The 27830-nt window shown below is 48.3% G+C and overlaps 2 protein-coding genes across 3 annotated transcripts in view; both read left to right on the top strand.

Annotated features, from left to right (window-relative positions):
• Positions 1-43: 43 nt before the first annotated feature.
• ildr1a (immunoglobulin-like domain containing receptor 1a) lies at positions 44-15224 on the top strand. Its single transcript, XM_081362265.1, has 8 exons — positions 44-307; positions 1209-1379; positions 1491-1640; positions 3337-3456; positions 6357-6503; positions 7463-7591; positions 12186-12859; positions 14236-15224. The coding sequence occupies exons 1-8, from the start codon at positions 265-267 to the stop codon at positions 14272-14274; spliced, it is 1473 nt and encodes a 490-aa protein (XP_081218391.1). The 5' UTR covers positions 44-264; the 3' UTR covers positions 14275-15224.
• A 56-nt stretch (positions 15225-15280) lies between these two features.
• tmem39a (transmembrane protein 39A) overlaps positions 15281-27830 on the top strand; it is a 73034-nt gene continuing 60484 nt past the window's right edge. The window contains exons 1-3 of one of the 2 annotated variants that reach the window (XM_081361296.1): positions 15281-15561; positions 21797-22001; positions 22618-22840. In XM_081361296.1, coding sequence (XP_081217422.1) covers positions 21889-22001; positions 22618-22840 — 336 coding nt within the window. In that variant the 5' untranslated portion in view covers positions 15281-15561; positions 21797-21888. The remainder of the gene's footprint in view (positions 15562-21796; positions 22002-22617; positions 22841-27830) is intronic. The other variant, XM_081361297.1, reaches the window with a different exon arrangement.

Below are 27830 nucleotides of genomic sequence, written 5' to 3'. Positions count from 1 at the left end.
AGTTTCGTCGGCTGGTTATTACCTGTGCGCACGCGCGTCATATGACGCCCCTGTGTTTGGGGTGGAGCGATGATGTTGATGATGATGATGATGAGGAGGCGGAGGAAGAGCAGAGCAGAGGAGTCACAAGCCGGTCTCTGAGAGGAACACAACTACAAGTTAAAGCGGCTTTTGGGGTAAAATGCGTGTTTGATCCGTGACTCTGATCGCATTCACACTCGCGCTGGTTTCGGTTCGCGTTTACTGGAGTTTCATCTGAACATCATGATGATCGTATCTCTGCTGCTGCTGAGTGCCCTGAGCTCAGGTGAGACACACACACACACACACACACACACACACACACACACACACACACACACACACACACACACACACACACACTGCTCATTTATAATGCAGAATAATGCTGTGATATGGTCAGACTCAGAGGAACAGTAACCGTGTTTCACCTGTTGAGCGCGTCCGTTTCGGTCACGTGATGATCACTGGTTGTTGACATCGATCCAATTAAAATATACAAACATTGAAAGAATGACGGGATGTAGATGTTTAAAACTACTTAAAGCACTCAAGACTAAGAAAGTGTGGCATCTAGTTAAAATAAAAATGAAAATGTAAATAAATAAACAAGTATATTAATCGAAGTTTTCAGGAATATGTTGCTGAATATTTCTCTTTACTCACACTGAAACTCAATGTGTTTGAAACCAGTGAAGAATTTCCTGCTCTTTGTGTCATTTCCAGTATTACAGGTTAGGCAGCTCCTGTGTTTCTGTCTGTTTATCTCTCTCTCTCTTCCTCTTTCTTTCTCTCTCTCTCTCTCTCTCTCTCTCTCTCTCTCTCTCTCTCTCTCTCTCTCTCTCTCTCTCTTCCTCTTTCTTTCTCTCTCTCTCTCTCTCTCTCTCTCTCTTCCTCTTTCTTTCTCTCTCTCTCTCTCTCTCTCTCTCTCTCTCTCTCTCTCTCTCTCTCTCTCTCTCTCTCTCACACACACACACACACACACACACACACACACACACACACACACACACACACACACACACACACACACACACACACACACACACACACACACACACACACACACACTTTCTCTTTAAAAGACATTAATATCTGAATGTTTGCTGAAGTTCTCCTGTGTATCCCTGCCGCTGCTGTGACTCGATCTGTCCCGTGTAAAGCTGACGTTCTCTTCCTCTCTTCAGGGATTGAGTGTATCCAGGTCACTCTCTCTGTGTTGGAGAAGCGCACGACTCTCTTCTCTTCGGTCACTTTACTCTGTGATTACTCCACCTCCGCGCCGGCTCAGAATGTGTTGGTCACCTGGAAGTTCAAGTCCTTCTGCAGAGACCCTGTTCTGGACTATTACTCCACAGGTAACCCATCATTCCTCTCTCCGTGACCTCAGTGCGGGAGAACCCATATAGCGCTGTTTAACCTGTGTGTGTGTGTGTGTGTGTGTGTGTGTGTGTGTGTGTGTTCTGCAGCGTACCAGTCTGCCCTTCAGATGGGTCAAGATCCTGCCAACGACTGCGTGGACTCGCAGCGCACCATCCGAACCGTGGCTCAGAAACTGGGCTCCGGCGAGGCGGTGCTGGGCTCCGAATACAGAGACCGCAAAGTCTACATTCAGAACAGTGAGTTGATGAAGATACGAGAAACGTGTAAGGGGATTTACAGTCGAAGACCCAGAACCAGATACGATGAATAAAGACCCGGAGTCTGAAGAAAAGTTCAACTGAAGATAGTTTGCAGTTTCATCAGCAGAAGTTCAGCTTCAACCCTTACCCGCCCCGTTTACACACACACACACACACACACACACACACACACACACACACACACACACACACACACACACACACACACACACACACACACACACACACACACACACACACACACACACACACACACGGCTTCTTCAAGGTTGGGTTAGGTCAGGCTCTGACTATAAACAGAAGAGTCGTCTCAAAACATCAAGATAATGCGTTCTTTCTCTCAAGGAGAGGACACTTTAATCTAGCGCAGTAAAGTAAAGCTTTAGCTACGAAATGGCCCCTTAAACTACAGACATCGGTGACCCCTGTGACCACAGCTGTCAGGGAACCCCAGAAGAACAGACGTATATATTGACACGTGTTGAGGAAGTCCATATGTCATCTCTGGAAGCCGGGCTAAATGAGCAAACACGGTCACTCTATTCCTGGCATTAGAGCCGGACCCTCAGTCTCCTCTCAGCCATTCATACACACATTACAGAATACATGAGGAGAACATGTCAGTAATCACACTGGAAACTTCTCCAAATAAGTGAAATCTCACAAGCCTAGAGGAGTCATTCAACTCATGTGATATTTAGAAGGAAAAATATTGATTAATACCTTGATTACAATCCCTCATTAGACATAGACTGAAGCAGCAGTGGAGTCCAGAATCACCCCTTCAGTCGAGTCTCCTTTATTTATACAGCGCTTATTACAACACAGAGTGTTTCAGAGCAGCTTTACAGAGATAACAGGAGAATAATGCAACAGAGTTTGTTTCTAGAAGAAAATAGCGTCACAGTCCAGCTTAAGTAAGATCAGTGATGGTTCATTTCTGTTGAAAAAAAGTTATTAATTTAGTTCATTTATATATATATACAGCCGCTCTGGAGAAAACCGTGATGTCATCGTCCAGCTCAGTTCAGTTCTCATATAATGCTGTCAGTGCCTTTATATTTATCAAAAGGCAGATCAATAATGTTGTTGAATATTAAATGTCCTCAACTAAGCAAGACAAAAGCCAGAGGCGACAGCGAAGGAACCAAAACTCCATCAGTGACAGAATGGAGGAATAAACCTTGGGAGAAACCAGACTCAGTCTCTGATTATGATTATGATTATGATTATGATCCAGGCAGCATCACAGGTCACAGGTCAGATTGGATCAGGACATTCAGAATATTATCCAGTTCCATCTCAAGTTCAACAACTTAATATTTTCTTTCACTACTGACCGTTATCAGTTTGTAGCAGTAAATGAAGAGATGTCTCATCGATCACAAGTTCAGTATGGCGTACCACAAGGCTCAGTACTAGGACCGCTGCTGTTCACTCTGTACATGCTACACACACACACACACACACACACACACACACACACACACACACACACACACACACACACACACACACACACACACACACTGTACATGCTCCCCTTGGGAGATATCATTAGGAAGCTACTGTAAAGGGACCGGACTAATCAGTTTGTTGTTTTTTCCATAAATGGTTATTGTTCCTCTTTCAGTCGTAATCCAGATATTTCCTCTGTGTTTGTGTTGATCAGAGGCGGATCTGGTCATCAATGAGGTGATGTGGTGGGATAACGGGATGTATTTCTGCTCTGTGGATGCGCCTGGAGACACGATCGGAGATTCAGACAAAGAGATGAAGCTGATCGTGTACCGTAAGTCCCGATCACAAGAGTTAAACACAGGAGAAGAAAAAGCCTTACAGTCTCATTATAAGCAACATGTTAAAAACCTTTAAAATTCATTCAAAACAGAAGCAAACTGATACCGTATTTCAGCATGTAGAGACAGTGATGAATGAATCATCATTTGGCGGATGCTTTTATCCAAAGTGACTTAAAGGAGTAGTTCACTTCAGAATTAAAATACCCTGATAATGTACTCTCCCCCTCTCAGAGCCGATCAGGCCTAAACACACACTACGCATGTTGTGTAGGGCCCCGCAAATTACTCAAGGCCCCCCTCGTGTCAAAGCGTGTCAATCAAAGTTTACAACATCAGTGAGAAAATTAAGCGGAACTATCCTTCTGGTCAGGAAAAGAGAGAAAAAAAACACCATGAGAGTCGTATCTAGACAAAACATCGGTCATTTTATTAAAAAAAAAAAAAAAATTTTAAATCTTCGTCTGGCACTAGCAGTGATTCACCTCACATTATGTAATCAGGTTGAAAGGTCACTCGTGTTCTGGTTCAAATGTAGGGAAGGGCGAAAAATTACATCTCATTTCCTCCTCCAACTTCAAAATGGTCTGACATCGTTGTTTTAACTTTTATTTATTTATGTATTTGTTTTGTAAATGGCGTTTGACTTTGTCTGTGCACGTTCGCTTTGTAAACACTGGGTCTGTTCTTACGCCTACGTCACACTTGACCTTTCAACCTGATGACGTAATGTGTGTCACATCACAGCTTGTGCAAAACCAGTATTTGTGGTTAAAAAGTATATAAATGTTTATTTATTTTTATAAAATGGCCGATGGTTTGTCTAGATAAGACTCTTATTCCTCGGCTGGATCGTGTCGAGACTTTGAAGCTGCACTGAAACTCACATTTGGGACCTTCAAACTAGAGCCCGACCGATATGGATTTTTGGGCGCCGATACCGATAAAAAAAGCCAGATACCGATATATCGGCCGATATTATTTATGTGTATATTATAATACAGTAGCAATATTATTTATGTGTATTATAGTACAGTAAGTTTGGACACACTTTACAATTGGTGTGTACAAACTTTTGATGGCTACTAGAGCCCGACCGATAAAGGATTTTGAAGGCCGATACCGGTACAAATATTTGTTGGTTTTAAATTTTTTTTTTTTTTTTTTCAGAAACGCGCAACAAAACATTAACAAATTTCCTTAACATTAGTTATTTGTAGTTATTTATGTGTTTTAACTAAAATAATATGATAATGCATTTTAAAAAGAAACTTGTTTCTTTTATTGTCACAACAGAACAGAGGAACATCAAAATATATTAAAGTTCTGATAAATAAAATGTATAAAAATACAAACTTAAGATTTTTTTTAAGACTAAACGTTTAGTCCTTTGAACAAAAACAACAATTTCACATTCAAATTGTCAACAAATTCAAATTGTCATAATTTACTCTCTCAAGTTGTTTTTTTCTTCTGTTGAAAATATGTTATTTGGATGAATGTGGGTAACCAAACAGTTGATGTACCCCAGTGACTTCCATAGTATATTTTTCTCCTTTGGAAGTCAATGGGGACCAGCTACTGTTTGGTTACCCACATTCTTCAAACTATTAATATTATAAAAATATTAGAAGGAAATTAATACAGTTGGAACAACATTAGAGTGCCTGTAATGAGATCATAATGAGATCATTTTTATTATTGGGTGAACTATCCCTTTAAGGACAAGCGGCAATGTGTTTACAATTGCTACTGTCTCTTTAAGAGCTGAGCACGACTCGTCTAATGTACACGCATTTGACAAGCAGATTTTCTCTCAATTTTGCCTTCACTTTAGACAACCGACTTTGTTTATGTAAATCTTGTGTGTATTTAACAGTATTAGCACAATAATACTCGAAAGATAACTTAGTCCAGTATCCAGGCGCTGGTAGAAAGGCTTTTAGTGCATGTGAGCTTCACATGTACGCGCTGAGAAACGCACACGTTAGAACAGCGCATCAGCATTTAAAATTAAATGTTTAACCGACAAAGCATTAAAGCACATGCACATTATGAACTTTTGTGAACTGCAGTGTTAACATTTTATGTGAATATAGCCTACGTCGCGTTGTTCCGCTTCACTCTCGGCTTATTTAACCGCAGCAAAACTGGACATGAGTCACGAATTTTGTCATCCTTATTTGAGTTAAGAGAACTGATAGGGGTGTTCTTTTAATTGTTATTCAAGCAATGTATGTCTCGTGAGTCGTGACCAACTCACCATGAACACACTTCACCGCTGATCTCACTCGCGGTTCTCTCTGCCCGACTCGGGCTGGATCAGCAGGTTGCAGAATGTGTGGCGCGTTATACACGAGTGTTGCCAACAGGGACGGTGTAGAGTGCCCTCTGGTGGACAAACTATACAACGCCAACACTCATAACCTGGTTGAAGGGTGTTTCGTCCGTTTTTATTTTATTTTTGAAATATTCATTTATCGGCCGTTATAAATGCCGATACCGATAGTTTTGAAAATGCCTAATATCGGCCGATAATATCGGCCTGCCGATATATCGGTCGGGCTCTACTTCAAACCGTTGGACCCCATTGAAGACACTATATGGAGAAACATCCTGGAATGTTCCTCAACCTCAATTTCTTTTCAACTGAAGAGAGAAAGTCATGAATATCTTGGATGACGAGGGGGAGAGTAAATCATCAGGAGTGAAGTGAAGTGAACTACTCTAAATTGCATTGAAGGTCTAGATTTGATCAGGTGATGCGTTGACTGAGAATGGAACCCTTGAGCTTGTGTTGCGAGTGGCAGGATCTGCAGTGTGAAGATGCGTGTGTGTGTGTGTGTTGTTAGACTAGCTGATGCTGATCCTCCTGCTGTGTGTGTGTTGTTAGACTGGCTGACGGTGCTCTTCATCGTGATTGGAGTGCTGATGCTCGTCGTCCTGCTGTGTGTGTGTTGCTGTCAGTGCTGTCCACAGAAGTGCTGCTGTTACGTACGCTGCCCGTGCTGCCCTCAGACCTGCTGCTGCCCCGAGAAGGGTTGGTGCACGCACGCACGCACGCGCGCACACACACACACACACACACACACACACACACACACACACACACACACACACACACACACACACACACACACACACACACACACACCTGCCTCAGACTCATACATACACACACACACACACACACCTGCCTCAGACTCATACACACACACACACACACACACACACACACACACACCTGCCTCAGACTCACACACACACACACACACACACACACACACCTGCCTCAGACTCATACATACACACACACACACACACACACACACACCTGCCTCAGACTCACACACACACACACACACACACACACACCTGCCTCAGACTCATACATACACACACACACACACACACCTGCCTCAGACTCATACACACACACACACACACACACACACACCTGCCTCAGACTCACACACACACACACACACACACACACACACACACCTGCCTCAGACTCATACATACACACACACACACACACACACACACACACACACACACACACACCTGCCTCAGACTCACACACACACACACACACACACACCTGCCTCAGACTCACACACACACACACACCTGCCTCAGACACACACACACACACACACACACACACACCTGCCTCAGACTCACACACACACATACACACACACACACACACACACCTGCCTCAGACTCACACACACACACACACCTGCCTCAGACTCACACACACACACACACACCTGCCTCAGACTCACACACACACACACACACCTGCCTCAGACTCACACACACACATACACACACACACACACACACACACACACACCTGCCTCAGACTCACACACACACACACACCTGCCTCAGACTCACACACACACACACACACACACACACACACACACACACACTGCCTCAGACTCATACACACTTGTAACGCCGTGTTTGTGTTCCTGTGTTCAGCTGTGATGCAGCACCGGCTGATGAAGGAGGCACAGAAGGCCATGACGCCGTGGCTGAACGGACAGCCGCTCTACACTCCCATGAGCAAACACGGCTCCAACTACCAGATGAACCCCATGCTGTACGCAGGTCAGTCCCAGTCAGGTGCTCGCGGAGTCGGGATCAGTCCCAGTCAGGTGCTCATGGAGTTTGGGATCAGTCCCAGTCCATCCTCACGAAGTCAGGGTCAGTCCCAGTCAGGTGCTTTCGGAGTTGGGGTCAGTCCCAGTCCATCCTCACGAAGTCAGGGTCAGTCCTAGTAAGGTGCTCGTGGAGTTGTGGTCAGTCCCAGTCCATCCTCACGAAGTCAGGTTCAGTCCTAGTAAGGTGCTCGTGGAGTTGGGGTCAGTCCCAGTCCATCCTCACGAAGTCAGGGTCAGTCCCAGTCAGGTGCTCGCGGAGTTGGGGTCAGTCCCAGTCAGGTGCTCGCGGAGTTGGGGTCAGTCCCAGTCAGGTGCTCGCGGAGTCGGGATCAGTCCCAGTAAAGTGCTCGCGGAGTTGGGGTCAGTCCCAGTCAGGTGCTCATGGAGTTGGGATCAGTCCCAGTCCATCCTCACGAAGTCAGGGTCAGTCCCAGTCAGGTGCTCGCGGAGTTGTGGTCAGTCCCAGTCCATCCTCACGAAGTCAGGGTCAGTCCTAGTAAGGTGCTCGTGGAGTTGGGGTCAGTCCCAGTCAGGTGCTCATGGAGTTGGGATCAGTCCCAGTCCATCCTCACGAAGTCAGGGTCAGTCCCAGTCAGGTGCTCGCGGAGTCGGGATCAGTCCCAGTCAGGTGCTCGCGGAGTTGGGGTCAGTCCCAGTCAGGTGCTCATGGAGTTGGGATCAGTCCCAGTCCATCCTCACGAAGTCAGGGTCAGTCCCAGTCAGGTGCTCGCGGAGTTGGGATCAGTCCCAGTCAGGTGCTCACGGAGTTGGGGTCAGTCCCAGTCAGGTGCTCATGGAGTTGGGGTCAGTCCCAGTCAGGTGCTCGCGGAGTTGGGATCAGTCCCAGTCCATCCTCACAAAGTCAGGGTCAGTCCCAGTCAGGTGCTCGCGGAGTTGGGATCAGTCCCAGTCAGGTGCTCGCGGAGTTGGGGTCAGTCCCAGTCAGGTGCTCATGGAGTTGGGGTCAGTCCCAGTCAGGTGCTCGCGGAGTCGGGATCAGTCCCAGTCAGGTGCTCGCGGAGTTGGGGTCAGTCCCAGTCAGGTGCTCATGGAGTTGGGATCAGTCCCATTCCATCCTCACGAAGTCAGGGTCAGTCCCAGTCAGGTGCTCGCGGAGTTGGGGTCTGTCCCAGTCCATCCTCACGAAGTCAGGGTCAGTCCCAGTAAGGTGCTCGTGGAGTTGGGGTCAGTCCCAGTCAGGTGCTCGCGGAGTTGGGATCAGTCCCAGTCCATCCTCACAAAGTCAGGGTCAGTCCCAGTCAGGTGCTCGCGGAGTTGGGATCAGTCCCAGTCCATCCTCACAAAGTCAGGGTCAGTCCCAGTCAGGTGCTCACGGAGTTGGGATCAGTCCCAGTCCATCCTCACGAAGTCAGGGTCAGTCCCAGTCAGGTGCTTTCGGAGTTGGGGTCAGTCCCAGTCAGGTGCTCATGGAGTTGGGATCAGTCCCAGTCCATCCTCACGAAGTCAGGGTCAGTCCCAGTAAGGTCCTCACGGAGTCGGGATCAGTCCCAGTCCATCCTCACGAAGTCAGGGTCAGTCCCAGTCAGGTGCTCATGGAGTTGGGATCAGTCCCAGTCAGGTGCTCATGGAGTCGGGATCAGTCCCAGTCCATCCTCACGAAGTCAGGGTCAGTCCCAGTAAGGTGCTCACGGAGTCGGGATCAGTCCCAGTCAAGTGCTCGTGGAGTCAGGGTCAGTCCCAGTCAGGTGCTCATGGAGTCGGGATCAGTCCCAGTCCATCCTCACGAAGTCAGGGTCAGTCCCAGTAAGGTGCTCACGGAGTCGGGATCAGTCCCAGTCCATCCTCACGAAGTCATGGTCAGTCCCAGTAAGGTTCTTGCGGAGTAGGGGTCAGTCCCAGTCAGGTGCTCATGGAGTCGGGATCAGTCCCAGTCAGGTGCTCGCGGAGTTGGGGTCAGTCCCAGTCAGGTGCTCATGGAGTCGGGATCAGTCCCAGTAAGGTGCTCACGGAGTCGGGATCAGTCCCAGTCCATCCTCACGAAGTCAGGGTCAGTCCCAGTAAGGTTCTTGCGGAGTAGGGGTCAGTCCCAGTCAGGTGCTCGCGGAGTCGGGATCAGTCCCAGTCAGGTGCTCGCGGAGTTGGGGTCAGTCCCAGTCAGGTGCTCATGGAGTTGGGATCAGTCCCAGTCCATCCTCACGAAGTCAGGGTCAGTCCCAGTCAGGTGCTCGCGGAGTTGGGATCAGTCCCAGTCAGGTGCTCGCGGAGTTGGGGTCAGTCCCAGTCAGGTGCTCATGGAGTTGGGATCAGTCCCATTCCATCCTCACGAAGTCAGGGTCAGTCCCAGTCAGGTGCTCGCGGAGTTGGGGTCTGTCCCAGTCCATCCTCACGAAGTCAGGGTCAGTCCCAGTAAGGTGCTCGTGGAGTTGGGGTCAGTCCCAGTCAGGTGCTCGCGGAGTTGGGATCAGTCCCAGTCCATCCTCACAAAGTCAGGGTCAGTCCCAGTCAGGTGCTCACGGAGTTGGGATCAGTCCCAGTCCATCCTCACGAAGTCAGGGTCAGTCCCAGTCAGGTGCTTTCGGAGTTGGGGTCAGTCCCAGTCAGGTGCTCATGGAGTTGGGATCAGTCCCAGTCCATCCTCACGAAGTCAGGGTCAGTCCCAGTAAGGTCCTCACGGAGTCGGGATCAGTCCCAGTCCATCCTCACGAAGTCAGGGTCAGTCCCAGTCAGGTGCTCATGGAGTTGGGATCAGTCCCAGTCCATCCTCACGAAGTCAGGGTCAGTCCCAGTCAAGTGCTCGTGGAGTCGGGGTCAGTCCCAGTCAAGTGCTCGTGGAGTCAGGGTCAGTCCCAGTCAAGTGCTCGTGGAGTCGGGGTCAGTCCCAGTCAGGTGCTCATGGAGTCGGGATCAGTCCCAGTCCATCCTCACGAAGTCAGGGTCAGTCCCAGTAAGGTGCTCACGGAGTCGGGATCAGTCCCAGTCCATCCTCACGAAGTCAGGGTCAGTCCCAGTAAGGTTCTTGCGGAGTAGGGGTCAGTCCCAGTCAGGTGCTCATGGAGTCAGGATCAATCCCGGTCAGGTGCTCGCAGAGTCGAGATCACTCCCAGTTCATCCTCGCGGAGTCTGGGTCAGTCCCAGTAAGGTCCTCACGGAGTCGGGATCAGTCCCAGTCCATCTTCACGAAGTCGGGGTCAGTCCCAGTCAGGTGCTCGCAGAGTCAGAGTCAGGATCAGTCCCAGTCTATCCTCACGGAGTCGGGGTCAGTCCCAGTCAGGTGCTCGTTATTCATCATTCAGAGGCGTTAGAAACTGTGCATCAAATATGATGCCATAGGCTTTATAAGGGCATTGTATTCAGTGTGTGTTTTTATTATTTAAAGGGGTCATATAATGCCATTTTTGTACAAGCTAATATGATTCTTTAGGGTATAAATTAAAAGTTTGTAATATACTTTAATTACAAATTCTCATTAGTATTGTAAGCAAACACTCATTTTACCTGGTCAAAAACAGCTCTGTTTTCAGCACGCCGTTTCAGTGCATGTGTCTTTAAATGATAATGAGCTTTGCTGGCCCCGCCCCTCTGCTGACCCCGCCCCTCTGCTGACCCCGCCCCTCTGTTCTGTGCTACACCGTTTTTAATAACACAATAACCATAACGCGTTTTTTGTTCTAAACGTGGGATTATGAATTATATTGAGAACGTCGTACATAGAAAACATGCCGTAATGTACCCTGAGTGTAAACAGCCGCATTCATCGTGAAGCGTGAAGCGTGCAGCAAGCGATTTGCAAAGATTAATATAAAGGTTAATAAAACGTTACACTCACTTCAGTTCTTCTGGAGGTGCAGCAGGAACACGAATAGTTGGTACTGATCCTTTTTTCAGGAGCAGCTTCTTAGCAAAACCAGCTTTATAACGTTACTGACCCTCGTGTGTAAAGCAGTCTGGTGTATGAAATGTTTCGCGCAAACATGACAGCATTGACGTTGATCGTGGGGAATATTCCCTTCGAAAAAAAACTGCGTCTTCAGTGGTTCGGATTTAGGAACATCGAAATGATGCTGTGTTCGTTATTACACCCAAGAACAGAACACCACAATCGCTTAGACGCCATTCTACTCATAGACAGTGCTCCAGCGTATCAACAATGACCGTGCCGGTCCGCGCGGACTATGATTGACAGCTCGCTCACGAGCGAGGGCGGGTCTGTGTTGAAACGCTGCTGTCAATCAACAATCGTGGGAGGGGCGTCCAACCGTGTGACGTCACATGGTCGAACGGCTTGATTAGAGACAGGGGAAAACATATAAGAAGATTTTATAAAAAAACACTGGATGGATTTTTATCATTTTATGATGGTTGTGTACAGGCACTGCCAACACACACTTCAGTACAATCAACTTGTAAAAGTGCATGTACCATTATATGACCCCTTTAATATATATTTTCAAAAGCTCATTTAAGCTAATTTGCAGCTTCTTTTCATATTTTGCTTCTATGCATTCAGACATGTTTTTTTTAATGTGACATAAGGGCTGCTGTGTATTTGTGTTCTGAGTCTCTCTGTTTTCCCGCTTCAGAGTCACAGAAGGGTCACATGACGCCGGTTCCGCTGCCGCCTCCGCATCTGCAGATGTCGGGTCACATGCCTCCTCCCAGCATGCACGGCAACGGCAGCGTTCACAGGAACAACCAGATGCTGGAGTACCTGGAGAGTCAGGTGCGCGGCATGGATATGAACAGCCCTCTCCAACAGCCCCAGCTCATGCCCCCCCCTCCGCAACACGTCCCGCAGCACGTGCCCTTCTCCGCCGGGCCTCCCAGCATGCTCTCTGGCCTGGACGACGGCCCCGCCTCACGCAGACTCCTGCCCGGATCACGAGGAGCCAGATCACACTCCAGCGGCTCGTCTGCGTACGGCGTCCCACCGCGCGACGAGCGCCGCTACCCTCGCCCGCTAATCCCGCGCAGCTACAGCCAGGAGGACGTGCTGGACAGCCGGAGCCGGTCTGGAGGATCCCGCCCTCGCTCCCGATCCCGGGACGATCTGCTGGCCGCGGAGCGCAGAGGCCCGGCCCGCCGGGATGATTACTCTCCTCCGCCCCGCCGCGGCTCCTGGAGCTCCGCTAATGAGGAGGCTAGCAGACGCGGAGGAACACGAGGAGCTCGCGGATCCGGATGGTCCGATCATCCTCCCACCTACAGCGAGTACGAGCCTGGGAAGAAGCCGAACAAGCGGCAGGAGCGCTTCTCTGTAAGAGTCTGAACTACTGATCGGCTCACGCGTTCACTAACACCGAGTTCTTCTTTAAAACTGCCATTCTCCTGCCGTCACAACTAGGGCTGGGATAATAAATCGATGCATCATGAATCGAGAAATGATTCCGGATCGATTCTGAGATTTTCCGAAAGCATCGCAATTCTCTCTCGAATCGATTCTGAGCTTAGTTTTCTAAAAGCAGATGGAACTGCATGCTTTAGAAACAGCCGTTCTCTGCTTGCTTCCTCTTGAACCTTCTATCAAATAATCATTCATGAAGTCCGAAAAGGTTGAAGCGAATTACAAGGGTGTTTGCAGTGAGCTGTTTACATTAATCTTGCAACACAAAAACATTGAGGTGCAAGACAAGTACATTCTTAGACTCAGCCGAACGCACAAGCGCTCTTCGTGAGCATTTGAGCGTGCTGTTAAAAACGAGCCTAGAGCGCCATCTGCTGTTAAAAACGAGCCTAGAGCGCCATCTGCTGTTAAAAACTAAGCTCAGAATCGATTCGAATCGAATGGCGATGTATTTGGAAAATATTCGCGATGCATCGATTTATTGTCCCAGCGCTAGTCACAACATTAACGGGTGTGTCGATCCAAACGTCTGCAATCGCAATCACATCAAACATGTAAACAAATGTAAGATTAATTCTCTCTCGTTTAAATCTGAAATGTGACCTATTATGCAGAATTCACTTTTACATGGTGTTAGAAGATAAATGTGTGTGTACAGTGTGTATACAGTGTGTATACAGTGTCCCAAAATGAGTCGTTCGTGTTTTCCATACATGTTGACATCAGTGTAACAGGCCCCGCCCATGACTGCTGCCCTATTAGCATAGCTCCTCCCCTGAGTGAGCGTACACACTCATGTTTATCTCATTTGGCAGAGCAGCAGCTCATTTGCATTTAAAGACACACACACACACACACTCGAAAACAGCGTGCAATTGCTTCCACCCAAAGAGGGGCATGATGTAATAACTGATCTCTGGTGCATTTTGAGCTGAAACTTCAGACAGATTCTGAAGTCACTTAAGACTTATATTACACTGTGTAAAAGGGTAACAATAGGTCCTGTTCACTGTGTGTACAGACACTCAGATGTTGTTCTTTCACCAAAGATCATTATCTTCTCAGAACATGATCATCAGGTTTAGCTCATGGAGCTCCAGGGCAAATACTGCAGTCCTGTTCATTTACCAACTGATGGGTTTTAGGTGAACTCGTTTCTGTATTCTGCTCTGTGACGTTGGGTTCGGACTCTTCTGCACCTTCACATCCTCACAGATCCGGATCATCGTCTGGCGTTCAGTGGTGGTTGTTGATCTTGTGTTAATCTTCGCTCTCCTCTTCCTCTGCAGGATAAGAGCTCTCTCAGCGGCACCAGCATCGTCATCTGAACACCAGCGTCATGAACACAGAACTAAGAAAAGAGCTTTTACTGAACATATTTGAAGGATGTGATACTTTGAAGATAGATCATGGATTTTTTGTTTTATATTTTTGTGCAGAGCAATTTATACACTTGAATGTGAATATGAATGAATATCCTAGTGAATGTGTGACATTAGCTGTGTATGACGTGACGTTTCTTGGGTTTGAGGATTTATCTGTGTAAATATCACATCTTTTGTGTCAATATATTTATTAATATATTGAAGTTTTTTAAGCATCCACTGCATTTACAGCACAGAGATATAATGCAATATAACAAGAATTGTGTATGAGACTTTGAAATGCTCATTATTATGTCTGTAATAAGTTATTCATTGTGATTGCAACTCTCTGGCCCAGGAATAACTTATTCAGAAGTGTGTATTTATGTTTTATTGATCATGCTCAGGTCAAGCTGTTCTTTAGCCTTTTGTAAATAATGTTTTTATGGAACTTGTTACTGCATCTAAAGTTCAAAATCTTAATGATTTTTCAGTCTTGCCTTTATATCAGCTTCTACTGAATATGTGAATCGCCTCTGTAATGATGAAAGACTTGTACATGTTCTATTGTTCATATATGAAGGACTGTCTATTAATGTTTTGTGTCTTTACGTCATGCATCTTATGTGGACCGAATTCTTCCTTTTCCACTTGCATAAATAAATCTGCGAAAACAGCAGCATGTGCCGACATGTTTGCGTTTGAGTACATCTGTGTTTCTCAGGCTAATATTAGCAATCACAGTCTCATCACAACAATCCCTTCATGTTTCAACTTTGAACAGCAACAATATTTGTCTCACATTGCCAAAGTAAGAATGTTTGCAAGGCAGTTTCACAAAGCAAAATAAAAGCTAGAAGTTAGCAATACAAAATGTATTGCTATTTATATTTTATTTTATTGTATTGTTTTAGTACTACATCTGTTCCCAGCGTGTACTGCGTGCGTGTGTCTGCGGCGCCTGCGCAGTGTGCACCGTCGCGCGGCTGATGGCGTCATGTGACGCAGCGTCGGTTTGCCACGTCGGTCTGTAACTGCGCGAGGAACTTCTGCAACTTTGTGTTTTGCATTTTAAGGCCGTTAATACAAAGCAGTGCGCGACTGCAACAACACACGCGAAACACAATATCCACATTGTCTGTCAGAAACTTTACACTGTATCATTATTTCAGAGAGAGAGAGAGAGAGAGAAGCAAATGTGGTTGTTACAGAGTTTAGGTGACTGATGTCTGCGCTCATGATTGGTGTGCGGTAAGTGCTGCTTTAATTATTTATTAATGTTAATGTTGTTAATCATGCATTCAGTCAACATTTACAGTAAGGAGCATCAGCTCAACATGCATATAGTTCAGTTAGGGTTATAGTTCAGTTACCAGCTGCAGACCAATGATTCTGTTTATTTCCTGTGTGTGTGTGTGTGTGTGTGTGTGTGTGTGTGTGTTAATTCATGTGTTATTTAGTTAGTTGATATTGTTAGTCTGTCGGTGACTGGTTCAGCCGATTGTCTGGTTGTAAGTGTAGTTGATGAGTTAGTCTGGTTGTAATGCTAGTTTAGTCATTAGTCTGGTTAAGTGTAGTTGATGAGTTAGTCTGGCTGTAAGTGTAGTTGATGAGTTAATCTGGTTGTAAGTGTAGTTGATGAGTTAATCTGGTTGAAAGTGTAGTTGATGAGTTAGTCTGGTTGAAAGTGTAGTTGATGAGTTAATCTGGCTGTAAGTGTAGTTGATGAGTTAATCTGGTTGTAAGTGTAGTTGATGAGTTAATCTGGTTGAAAGTGTAGTTGATGAGTTAGTCTGGCTGAAAGTGTAGTTGATGAGTTAATCTGGCTGTAAGTGTAGTTGATGAGTTAATCTGGTTGTAAGTGTAGTTGATGAGTTAATCTGGTTGAAAGTGTAGTTGATGAGTTAGTCTGGCTGAAAGTGTAGTTGATGAGTTAATCTGGCTGTAAGTGTAGTTGATGAGTTAATCTGGTTGTAAGTGTAGTTGATGAGTTAATCTGGTTGAAAGTGTAGTTGATGAGTTAATCTGGCTGTAAGTGTAGTTGATGAGTTAATCTGGCTGTAAGTGTAGTTGATGAGTTAATCTGGTTGAAAGTGTAGTTGATGAGTTAGTCTGGTTGAAAGTGTAGTTGATGAGTTAATCTGGTTGTAAGTGTAGTTGATGAGTTAGTCTGGTTGTAATGATAGTTTAGTCATTAGTCTGGTTAAGTGTAGTTGATGAGTTAATCTGGTTTTAAGCTAGTTACTGCATTTAATGCTAGTTTAGTCATTAGTCTGGTTAAGTGTGGTTGATGAGTTAGTCTGGTTGAAAGTGTAGTTGATGAGTTAATCTGGTTGAAAGTGTAGTTGATTAGTTAGTCTGGTTGAAAGTGTAGTTGATGAGTTAATCTGGTTGTAAGTGTAGTTGATGAGTTAGTCTGGTTGTAATGCTAGTTTAGTCATTAGTCTGGTTAAGTGTAGTTGATGAGTTAATCTGGCTGTAGCCTAAGTGTAGTTGATGAGTTAGTCTGTTTGTAATGCTAGTTTAGTCATTAGTCTGGTTGTGTAGTTGATGAGTTAATCTGGTTGAAAGTGTAGTTGAATCAATCTGCTTGTAAGTGTAGTTGATGAGTTAATCTGGTTGAAAGTGTAGTTGATGAATCAATCTGGTTGTAAGTGTAGTTGATGAGTTAGTCTTGTAAGTGTAGTTGAGTTAGTCTCGTTGTAAGTGTAGTTGATGAGTTAGTCTCGTTGTAAGTTTAGTTGATGAGTTAATCTGGTTGTAAGTGTAGCCTAGTTGATGAGTTAGTCTGGTTGTAATGCTAGTTTAGTCATTAGTCTGGCTGTAAGTGTAGTTGATGAGTCAGTCTGCTTGTAAGTGTAGTTGATGAGTCAGTCTGGTGATGAGTGTAGTAGTGATGAGTGTAGTTGATGAGTGTGTCTGGTTATGAGTGTAGTTATGAGTTAGTCTGGTTGTAATGACTAACTCATAGTCATTACAACCAGGTCGAATGCGCATCATCATCAACTACATTAATTAATTCGACATTACAAACTCGGTCGAATGCGCATGCGTCACGTCTGAACGCGTTGTTGTCTTTGGAGCTCCATCGATTTGATTTATAATTCTTGATTTTACTCTTTAAACTTACTTACAACAAACTATTGTACATGAAATAGTCACAGATAATAGCTTCGATGTACTTTGCCTTACTGAAATCTGATTATTTTGGTTTAAATGAGTCTACTCCATGTGGATACTCCTATAAGCATGAGCCCTGTCTGATTGGTCGTGGCGGCGGTGTTGCAACAATCTATAGAGATTTTCTTAGTGTTACTCAGAAAACGGGTTATAAGTTTATTTCGTTTGAAGTACTTGTACTAAATGTTACGCTCTTAGATGCTAGAAAAACATCCCTATTATCTCTAGCCTTGGCTACCATATATAGACCGCCAGGGCCTTACGCTGATTTCCTAAAAGAATTTGCAGATTTTCTCTCAGATCTATTGGTCAATGTCGATAAAGCATTAATTGTTGGAGATTTTAACATACACGTAGATAATCAAAATGATGCGTTAGGGGCTGCGTTTATAGATTTATTAAACTCCTTTGGGGTTAAGCAAAACGTTACCGGACCAACTCATCGTTTTAATCACACACTCGATTTAATTATATCACATGGAACCGATCCAACCGATATAGATATCATTCCACAAAGTCATTTGCCAGAGAACACCAAGATTGGCAAATTCGCCACTGGCGCCCTGTGCTCTTCACAGATGAAAGCAGGTTCACACTGATCACATGTGAAAGACGTGACAGAGTCTGGAGACACCATGGAGAACGTTCTGCTGCCTGCAACATCTGTGAAGAGCACAGGGCCCCAGTGGCGATTTTGCCAATCTTGGTGTTCTCTGGCAAATGCCAAACGTCCTGCACGGTGTTGGTCTGTAAGCACAACCCCCACCTGTGGACGTTGGGCCCTCATACCACCCTCATGGAGTCTGTTTCTGACAGTTTGAGCAGACACATGCACATTTGTGGCCTGCTGGAGGTCATTTTGCTGGGCTCTGGCAGTGCTCCTCCTGCTCCTCCTTGCACAAAGGCGGAGGTAGCGGTCCTGCTGCTGGGTTGTTGCCCTCCTACGGCCTCCTCCACGTCTCCTGATGAACTGGCCTGTCTCCTGGTAGCGCCTCCATGCTCTGGACACTACGCTGACAGACACAGAAAACCTTCTAGCCACAGCTCGCATTGATGTGCCATCCTGGATGAGCTGCACTACCTGAGCCACTTGTGTGGGTTGTAGACTCCGTCTCATGCTACCACTAGAGTGAAAGCACCGCCAGCATTCAAAAGTGACCAAAACATCAGCCAGGAAGCATAGGAACTGAGAAGTGGTCTGTGGTCACCACCTGCAGAACCACTCCTTTATTGGGGGTGTCTTGCTAATTGCCTATAATTTCAACCTGTTGTCTATTCCATTTGCACAACAGCATGTGAAATTGATTGTCAATCAGTGTTGCTTCCTAAGTGGACAGTTTGATTTCACAGAAGTGTGATTGACTTGGAGTTACATTGTGTTGTTTAAGTGTTCCCTTTATTTTTTTGAGCAGTGTATATGCTGCCACTTGGAAATATTATAAGGAAACATGGAATTAGTTTCCATTGTTATGCTGATGACACTCAAATATATATTTCATCACGGCCGGATGAAAACGCTAAATTATCCAAATTGACAGTGTTAAAGATATAAAAGATTGGATGACGTGCAATTTTCTTTTATTAAATCCAGACAAGACAGAGTTACTACTTATCGGTTCAAAAAACCGCCCACAAAACCTCTCACAATACAACTTTAACATAGTAGGATGTCCTGTTACTTTATCCTCTACAGTAAAAGACCTGGGTGTTATATTAGATTGCAACCTGTCTTTTGAAAATCATATTTCATATGTTACAAAAACAGCCTTTTTCCACCTTAGAAACATTGCTAAGCTACGTAATATGCTATCAGTTTCTGATGCAGAAAAGTTAGTTCATGCATTCATGACCTCGAGACTAGATTACTGTAATGCTTTATTAGCTGGTTGTCCTGCATCCTCAATAAACAAGCTACAGTTAGTCCAAAATGCCGCCGCTAGAGTTCTTACTAGATCAAGAAAATATGATCATATAACACCGATTTTATCATCACTACATTGGTTACCTATAAAGTTCCGTATTAATTACAAGGTATTGCTACTGACCTATAAAGCCCTAAACGGCTTAGCTCCAGTCTATTTAACGGATCTTCTATCGCCCTATAATCCATCGCGCTCTTTAAGATCACTAAATTCGAGGCTTTTGGTCATACCTAGGATATCCAGATCCACCAAGGGAGGGAGAGCATTTTCACATTTAGCTCCAAAACTCTGGAATAGCCTTTCTGATACTGTTCGTTGCTCAGACTCGCTCTCCCAGTTTAAAACTAGATTAAAGACGCATCTCTTCAGCCAGGCATTCATATAATATTTTTAATCTTACAGTTAAATCCGGTCTCTAGGTTATAAACGCCAGAGGAGAACTGGCCCCCGACTGAGCCTGGGTTCTCCCAAGTTTTTTTTTTCTCCATTAGGTCACCTGATGGAGTTTTTCGGTTCCTTGCCACTGTTGCCTTTGGCTTGCTCAGTTGGGGATACTTAATTTAATTAATCAATCAACAATACTATTGATGAGCATAACCAAACGTGGACGTTTTACACTAGAAACATACACTGATGTATTATTTTAATTTAATACTGTGAAGCTGCTTTGATACAATCTGTATTGTGAAAAGCGCTATATAAATAAAGTTGACTTGACTTGACTTGACTTAATGCTAGTTTAGTCATTAGTCTGGTTAAGTGTAGTTGAGTTAGTCTAGTTAAGTGTAGTTGATGAGTGTGTCTGGTTATGAGTGTAGTTGATGAGTGTGTCTGGTTATGAGTGTAGTTGATGAGTTAGTCTGGTTGTAATGCTAGTTTAGTCATTAGTCTGGTTAAGTGTAGTTGAGTTAGTCTGGTTAATTGTAGTTGATGAGTGTGTCTGGTTATGAGTGTAGTTGATGAGTGTGTCTGGTTATGAGTGTAGTTGATGAGTGTCTGGTTATGAGTGTAGTTGATGAGTTAGTCTGGTTGTAATGCTAGTTTAGTCATTAGTCTGGTTAAGTGTAGTTGATGAGTTAGTCTGGTTGTAAGTGTAGTTGATGAGTTAGTCTGGTTGTAATGTTAGTTTAGTCATTAGTCTGGTTAAGTGTAGTTGATGAGTTAGTCTGGTTAAGTGTAGTTGAGTTAGTCTGGTTAGGCTAAGTGTAGTTGATGAGTTAGTCTGGTTAAGTGTAGTTGATTTAGTCTGGTTAAGTGTAGTTGAGTTAGTCTGGTTAAGTGTAGTTGATGAGTTAGTCTTGTTAAGTGTAGTTGAGTTAGTCTGGTTAAGTGTAGTTGAGTTAGTCTGGTTAAATGTAGTTGATGAATTAGTCTGGTTAAGTGTAGTTGATGAGTTAGTCTGGTTGTAATGCTAGTTTAGTCATTAGTCTGGTTAAGTGTAGTTGATGAGTTAGCCTGGTTGTAAGTGTAGTTGATGAGTTAGCCTGGTTGTAAGTGTAGTTGATGAGTTAGTGTGGTTGTAATGCTAGTTTAGTCATTAGTCTGGTTAAGTGTAGTTGATGAGTTTGTCTGGTTAAGTGTAGTTGATGAGTTACTCTGGTTAAGTGTAGTTGATGAGTTAGTCTGGTTAAGTGTAGTTGATGAGTTAGTCTGGTTGTAATGCTAGTTTAGTCATTAGTCTGGTTAAGTGTAGTTGATGAGTTGGTCTGGTTAAGTGTAGTTGAGTTAGTCTGGTTAAGTGTAGTTGATGAGTTAGTCTGGTTAAGTGTAGTTGAGTTAGTCTGGTTAAGTGTAGTTGATGAGTTAGTCTGGTTAAGTGTAGTTGAGTTAGTCTGGTTAAGTGTAGTTGAGTTAGTCTGGTTAAGTGTAGTTGATGAGTTAGTCTGGTTAAGTGTAGTTGAGTTAGTCTGGTTAAGTGTAGTTGATGAGTCAGTCTTGTTATGAGTGTAGTTGATGAGTTAGCCTGGTTGTAGTAGTAGGTTAGCTGTTAGTCTAGTCTTGGTAATCTGTGCATCATAAGGTGATTCCCATCGGCTGTTGTCTGGATGATCAGCAGGTTTCTGTGTTCATGCTTCAGGAGAGTTTAATGCTGTTTTCTTCTTACAAACTTCAGCTTCATTGCACTTTAACTTCCTCTTTTGGTGTAACGGTTTTAACAGAAAAACTGCTGCTTTGTGTCAGATGCTTATTTATCACATGAGTGTTGCCCACTCTGACCTCTGACCTTACTGTGTTTCATTGAGAGTTGAGTGACTTTACAGCAGTTTTGTCTTTTAACATGTGATTTCACATCATGTTCTGCCCAGCTGCTGCTTTTGTTAGCAGGTCGAAACCCTGTGTCTGAGTAGTTCTGACCTGAACCTCGGCTTGTGTGTGTCCTGCAGTGGCCGAGCAGCTTTGGGCCGAGACGTGACGGAGCCGCAAGGAGCCGCTGGTGGAGACGTGAGGACGGAGCCGCAGGGAGCCGCTGGAGGTCATGCCCGGGGGCCGCAGGGGTCCCAGTAGACAGCAGCTGAGCCGCTGCGCTCTGCCGTCGCTGCAGACGCTGGTGGGCGGCGGCCTCAGCAATGGGGCGGGGCTTCGGTGCAGGTGAGCCGCTGATGCTGATGTTTTCCATAGTCAACACATTAAAGGAGACATTACGCCCCTTTTCACAAGATGTCATTTGAAGCTATGGTGTCCCCAGAATATGTCTGCTTATGCATCAACACACTCTTTCTAAGCAGCTTATTCATCATGACAGTGTTTAGAATGTGTGATAGTCCACAAACAGCCGTTTATATTCAGTGTCGATATAAATCATGATCAGTGTGTGCAGCTCCGGTTCGGCTTCATGAACGGGTTTGTATGATCTCGTGCGCACAGATGGAGTCCGTGTTGTTTGTGACGTGAGCAGATGAAGCCTGTACTAGTTTTCATCTGTCTGTTTGTTGTTTAGTTAGCTCTAGTTATTAATAATGCCCAGATCTCACCTTTCAGATCTACATTCTGTTGGTTTGCTGATCCAGATCTGTCCTGATCTTAACACTGCTGGAAATGTGCATTTCACTGTGAACTGTAGTAATATTACAGCCTTAAAGCTAATCTAATGACCTAATTCAATTTTAATTAGTAACCTATGTGTGTGTGTGTGTGTGTGTGTGTGTGTGTGTGTGTGTGTGTGTGTGTGTGTGTGTGTGTGTGTGCGTGTGTGTGCGTGTCTCAGGAACAGCAGTGCGCTGGGTCTCTCGGCTCCGCCCCTCACGGCCCTCATCACTCCAGATCCCGTCCGACATTCCCGCATTCCCGATCTCCCTCTGGACAGTAATCTCCTGTTCGAGGCGCTGCTGTTCCTCTACCTGCTGGTGGCGCTGTTCGTGCAGTACATCAACATCTACCGGACGGTGTGGTGGTCCTCCTACAGCCAGCCCTCGGCCTCCACCTCACTGGTACACACACACACAGTACAGCTCATGCAGGGTCAGTGTCTGGCTTCAGTCGGCTGGAGAGGTTTAGCAGAATGTTCACGCTGCTCTTTATCGAGGATCATCAGTCATTATTCTGCTGCCGTTGATGATGCGTTGTGTGAGAAGCTGACTGAAGTCAAGTCTGTATTTAATTCGCGCTTCTGATGAAGTTGATTAGTTTTACAGTGTTACACCGAAGTGTTTATAAATGATTGATGGAGTGTGTGTAGATCCGACCCTCAGGAGTCATCATTTCAATACAGCATTTCTTCTTTTATCACACTTTAGTATTCCTGATTCTCTCAGTGTGTGGGTCAGGGCAGTGTGTGGGTCAGGGCAGCAGGGCAGTGTGTGGGTCAGGGCAGTGTGTGGGTCAGGGCAGTGTGTGGGTCAGGGCAGTGTGTGGGTCAGGGCAGTGTGGGTCAGGGCAGTGTGTGGGTCAGGGCAGTGTGTGGGTCAGGGCAGTGTGTGGGTCAGGACAGTGTGTGGGTCAGGACAGTGTGTGGGTCAGGACAGTGTGTGGGTCAGGACAGTGTGTGGGTCAGGGCAGTGTGTGTGTCAGGGCAGTGTGTCAGGGCAGTGTGTGGGTCAGGGCAGTGTGTGGGTCAGGGCAGTGTGTGGGTCAGGACAGTGTGTGGGTCAGGGCAGTGTGTGGGTCAGGGCAGTGTGTGGGTCAGGGCAGTGTGTGGGTCAGGACAGTGTGGGTCAGGACAGTGTGGGTCAGGACAGTGTGGGTCAGGGCAGTGTGTGGGTCAGGGCAGTGTGTGGGTCAGGGCAGTGTGTGGGTCAGGGCAGTGTGTGGGTCAGGGCAGTGTGTGGGTCAGGACAGTGTGGGTCAGGGCAGTGTGTGGGTCAGGGCAGTGTGTGGGTCAGGGCAGTGTGTGGGTCAGGACAGTGTGGGTCAGGGCAGTGTGTGGGTCAGGGCAGTGTGTGGGTCAGGGCAGTGTGTGGGTCAGGACAGTGTGGGTCAGGACAGTGTGGGTCAGGGCAGTGTGTGGGTCAGGGCAGTGTGTGGGTCAGGACAGTGTGTGGGTCAGGGCAGTGTGGGTCAGGGCAGTGTGTGGGTCAGGGCAGTGTGTGGGTCAGGGCAGTGTGTGGGTCAGGACAGTGTGGGTCAGGACAGTGTGGGTCAGGGCAGTGTGGGTCAGGGCAGTGTGGGTCAGGGCAGTGTGTGGGTCAGGGCAGTGTGTGGGTCAGGGCAGTGTGTGGGTCAGGACAGTGTGGGTCAGGGCAGTGTGGGTCAGGGCAGTGTGTGGGTCAGGGCAGTGTGTGGGTCAGGGCAGTGTGTGGGTCAGGGCAGGGTCAGGGCAGTGTGTGGGTCAGGGCAGTGTGTGGGTCAGGGCAGTGTGTGGGTCAGGGCAGTGTGTGGGTCAGGGCAGTGTGGGTTAGGGCAGTGTGTGGGTCAGGGCAGTGTGTGGGTCAGGGCAGTGTGTGGGTCAGGGCAGTGTGTGGGTCAGGGCAGTGTGGGTTAGGGCAGTGTGTGGGTCAGGGCAGTGTGTGGGTCAGGGCAGTGTGTGGGTCAGGACAGTGTGTGGGTCAGGACAGTGTGTGGGTCAGGACAGTGTGTGGGTCAGGACAGTGTGTGGGTCAGGACAGTGTGTGGGTCAGGGCAGTGTGTGTGTCAGGGCAGTGTGTCAGGGCAGTGTGTGGGTCAGGGCAGTGTGTGGGTCAGGGCAGTGTGTGGGTCAGGACAGTGTGTGGGTCAGGGCAGTGTGTGGGTCAGGGCAGTGTGTGGGTCAGGGCAGTGTGTGGGTCAGGACAGTGTGGGTCAGGACAGTGTGGGTCAGGACAGTGTGGGTCAGGGCAGTGTGTGGGTCAGGGCAGTGTGTGGGTCAGGGCAGTGTGTGGGTCAGGGCAGTGTGTGGGTCAGGGCAGTGTGTGGGTCAGGGCAGTGTGTGGGTCAGGACAGTGTGGGTCAGGGCAGTGTGTGGGTCAGGGCAGTGTGTGGGTCAGGGCAGTGTGTGGGTCAGGACAGTGTGGGTCAGGGCAGTGTGTGGGTCAGGGCAGTGTGTGGGTCAGGGCAGTGTGTGGGTCAGGGCAGTGTGTGGGTCAGGACAGTGTGGGTCAGGACAGTGTGGGTCAGGGCAGTGTGTGGGTCAGGGCAGTGTGTGGGTCAGGACAGTGTGTGGGTCAGGGCAGTGTGGGTCAGGGCAGTGTGTGGGTCAGGGCAGGGTCAGGGCAGTGTGTGGGTCAGGGCAGTGTGTGGGTCAGGGCAGTGTGTGGGTCAGGGCAGTGTGGGTCAGGGCAGTGTGTGGGTCAGGGCAGTGTGTGGGTCAGGGCAGTGTGTGGGTCAGGGCAGTGTGTGGGTCAGGGCAGTGTGGGTTAGGGCAGTGTGTGGGTCAGGGCAGTGTGTGGGTCAGGGCAGTGTGTGGGTCAGGGCAGTGTGTGGGTCAGGGCAGTGTGTGGGTCAGGGCAGTGTGGGTCAGGGCAGTGTGTGGGTCAGGGCAGTGTGTGGGTCAGGGCAGTGTGTGGGTCAGGACAGTGTGTGGGTCAGGACAGTGTGTGGGTCAGGACAGTGTGTGGGTCAGGGCAGTGTGTGGGTCAGGGCAGTGTGTCAGGGCAGTGTGTGGGTCAGGGCAGTGTGTGGGTCAGGGCAGTGTGTGGGTCAGGGCAGTGTGTGGGTCAGGGCAGTGTGTGGGTCAGGGCAGTGTGTGGGTCAGGACAGTGTGTGGGTCAGGGCAGTGTGTGGGTCAGGGCAGTGTGTGGGTCAGGGCAGTGTGTGGGTCAGGGCAGTGTGTGGGTCAGGGCAGTGTGGGTCAGGGCAGTGTGTGGGTCAGGGCAGTGTGTGGGTCAGGGCAGTGTGTGGGTCAGGGCAGTGTGTGGGTCAGGGCAGTGTGGGTCAGGACAGTGTGGGTCAGGGCAGTGTGTGGGTCAGGGCAGTGTGTGGGTCAGGACAGTGTGGGTCAGGGCAGTGTGGGTCAGGGCAGTGTGGGTCAGGGCAGTGTGTGTCAGGGCAGTGTGTGTCAGGGCAGTGTGTGGGTCAGGGCAGTGTGTGGGTCAGGGCAGTGTGTGGGTCAGGGCAGTGTGTGGGTCAGGGCAGTGTGTGGGTCAGGGCAGTGTGTGGGTCAGGACAGTGTGGGTCAGGGCAGTGTGTGGGTCAGGGCAGTGTGTGGGTCAGGGCAGTGTGTGGGTCAGGGCAGTGTGGGTCAGGGCAGTGTGTGGGTCAGGGCAGTGTGTGGGTCAGGGCAGTGTGTGGGTCAGGACAGTGTGTGGGTCAGGACAGTGTGTGGGTCAGGACAGTGTGTGGGTCAGGACAGTGTGTGGGTCAGGGCAGTGTGTGTGTCAGGGCAGTGTGTCAGGGCAGTGTGTGGGTCAGGGCAGTGTGTGGGTCAGGGCAGTGTGTGGGTCAGGACAGTGTGTGGGTCAGGGCAGTGTGTGGGTCAGGGCAGTGTGTGGGTCAGGGCAGTGTGTGGGTCAGGACAGTGTGGGTCAGGACAGTGTGGGTCAGGACAGTGTGGGTCAGGGCAGTGTGTGGGTCAGGGCAGTGTGTGGGTCAGGGCAGTGTGTGGGTCAGGGCAGTGTGTGGGTCAGGGCAGTGTGTGGGTCAGGACAGTGTGGGTCAGGGCAGTGTGTGGGTCAGGGCAGTGTGTGGGTCAGGGCAGTGTGTGGGTCAGGACAGTGTGGGTCAGGGCAGTGTGTGGGTCAGGGCAGTGTGTGGGTCAGGGCAGTGTGTGGGTCAGGACAGTGTGGGTCAGGACAGTGTGGGTCAGGGCAGTGTGTGGGTCAGGGCAGTGTGTGGGTCAGGACAGTGTGTGGGTCAGGGCAGTGTGGGTCAGGGCAGTGTGTGGGTCAGGGCAGTGTGTGGGTCAGGGCAGTGTGTGGGTCAGGACAGTGTGGGTCAGGACAGTGTGGGTCAGGGCAGTGTGGGTCAGGGCAGTGTGGGTCAGGGCAGTGTGTGGGTCAGGGCAGTGTGTGGGTCAGGGCAGTGTGTGGGTCAGGACAGTGTGGGTCAGGGCAGTGTGGGTCAGGGCAGTGTGTGGGTCAGGGCAGTGTGTGGGTCAGGGCAGTGTGTGGGTCAGGGCAGGGTCAGGGCAGTGTGTGGGTCAGGGCAGTGTGTGGGTCAGGGCAGTGTGTGGGTCAGGGCAGTGTGTGGGTCAGGGCAGTGTGGGTTAGGGCAGTGTGTGGGTCAGGGCAGTGTGTGGGTCAGGGCAGTGTGTGGGTCAGGGCAGTGTGTGGGTCAGGGCAGTGTGGGTTAGGGCAGTGTGTGGGTCAGGGCAGTGTGTGGGTCAGGGCAGTGTGTGGGTCAGGACAGTGTGTGGGTCAGGACAGTGTGTGGGTCAGGACAGTGTGTGGGTCAGGACAGTGTGTGGGTCAGGACAGTGTGTGGGTCAGGGCAGTGTGTGTGTCAGGGCAGTGTGTCAGGGCAGTGTGTGGGTCAGGGCAGTGTGTGGGTCAGGGCAGTGTGTGGGTCAGGACAGTGTGTGGGTCAGGGCAGTGTGTGGGTCAGGGCAGTGTGTGGGTCAGGGCAGTGTGTGGGTCAGGACAGTGTGGGTCAGGACAGTGTGGGTCAGGACAGTGTGGGTCAGGGCAGTGTGTGGGTCAGGGCAGTGTGTGGGTCAGGGCAGTGTGTGGGTCAGGGCAGTGTGTGGGTCAGGGCAGTGTGTGGGTCAGGGCAGTGTGTGGGTCAGGACAGTGTGGGTCAGGGCAGTGTGTGGGTCAGGGCAGTGTGTGGGTCAGGGCAGTGTGTGGGTCAGGACAGTGTGGGTCAGGGCAGTGTGTGGGTCAGGGCAGTGTGTGGGTCAGGGCAGTGTGTGGGTCAGGGCAGTGTGTGGGTCAGGACAGTGTGGGTCAGGACAGTGTGGGTCAGGGCAGTGTGTGGGTCAGGGCAGTGTGTGGGTCAGGACAGTGTGTGGGTCAGGGCAGTGTGGGTCAGGGCAGTGTGTGGGTCAGGGCAGGGTCAGGGCAGTGTGTGGGTCAGGGCAGTGTGTGGGTCAGGGCAGTGTGTGGGTCAGGGCAGTGTGGGTCAGGGCAG

This window comes from Scardinius erythrophthalmus (assembly GCF_964197995.2).
Source record: "Scardinius erythrophthalmus genome assembly, chromosome: 3".
Taxonomy (NCBI): domain Eukaryota; kingdom Metazoa; phylum Chordata; class Actinopteri; order Cypriniformes; family Leuciscidae; genus Scardinius; species Scardinius erythrophthalmus.
Note: the sequence above shows the minus strand (reverse complement) of the source record. Positions and strands in the feature narration are given on the sequence as shown.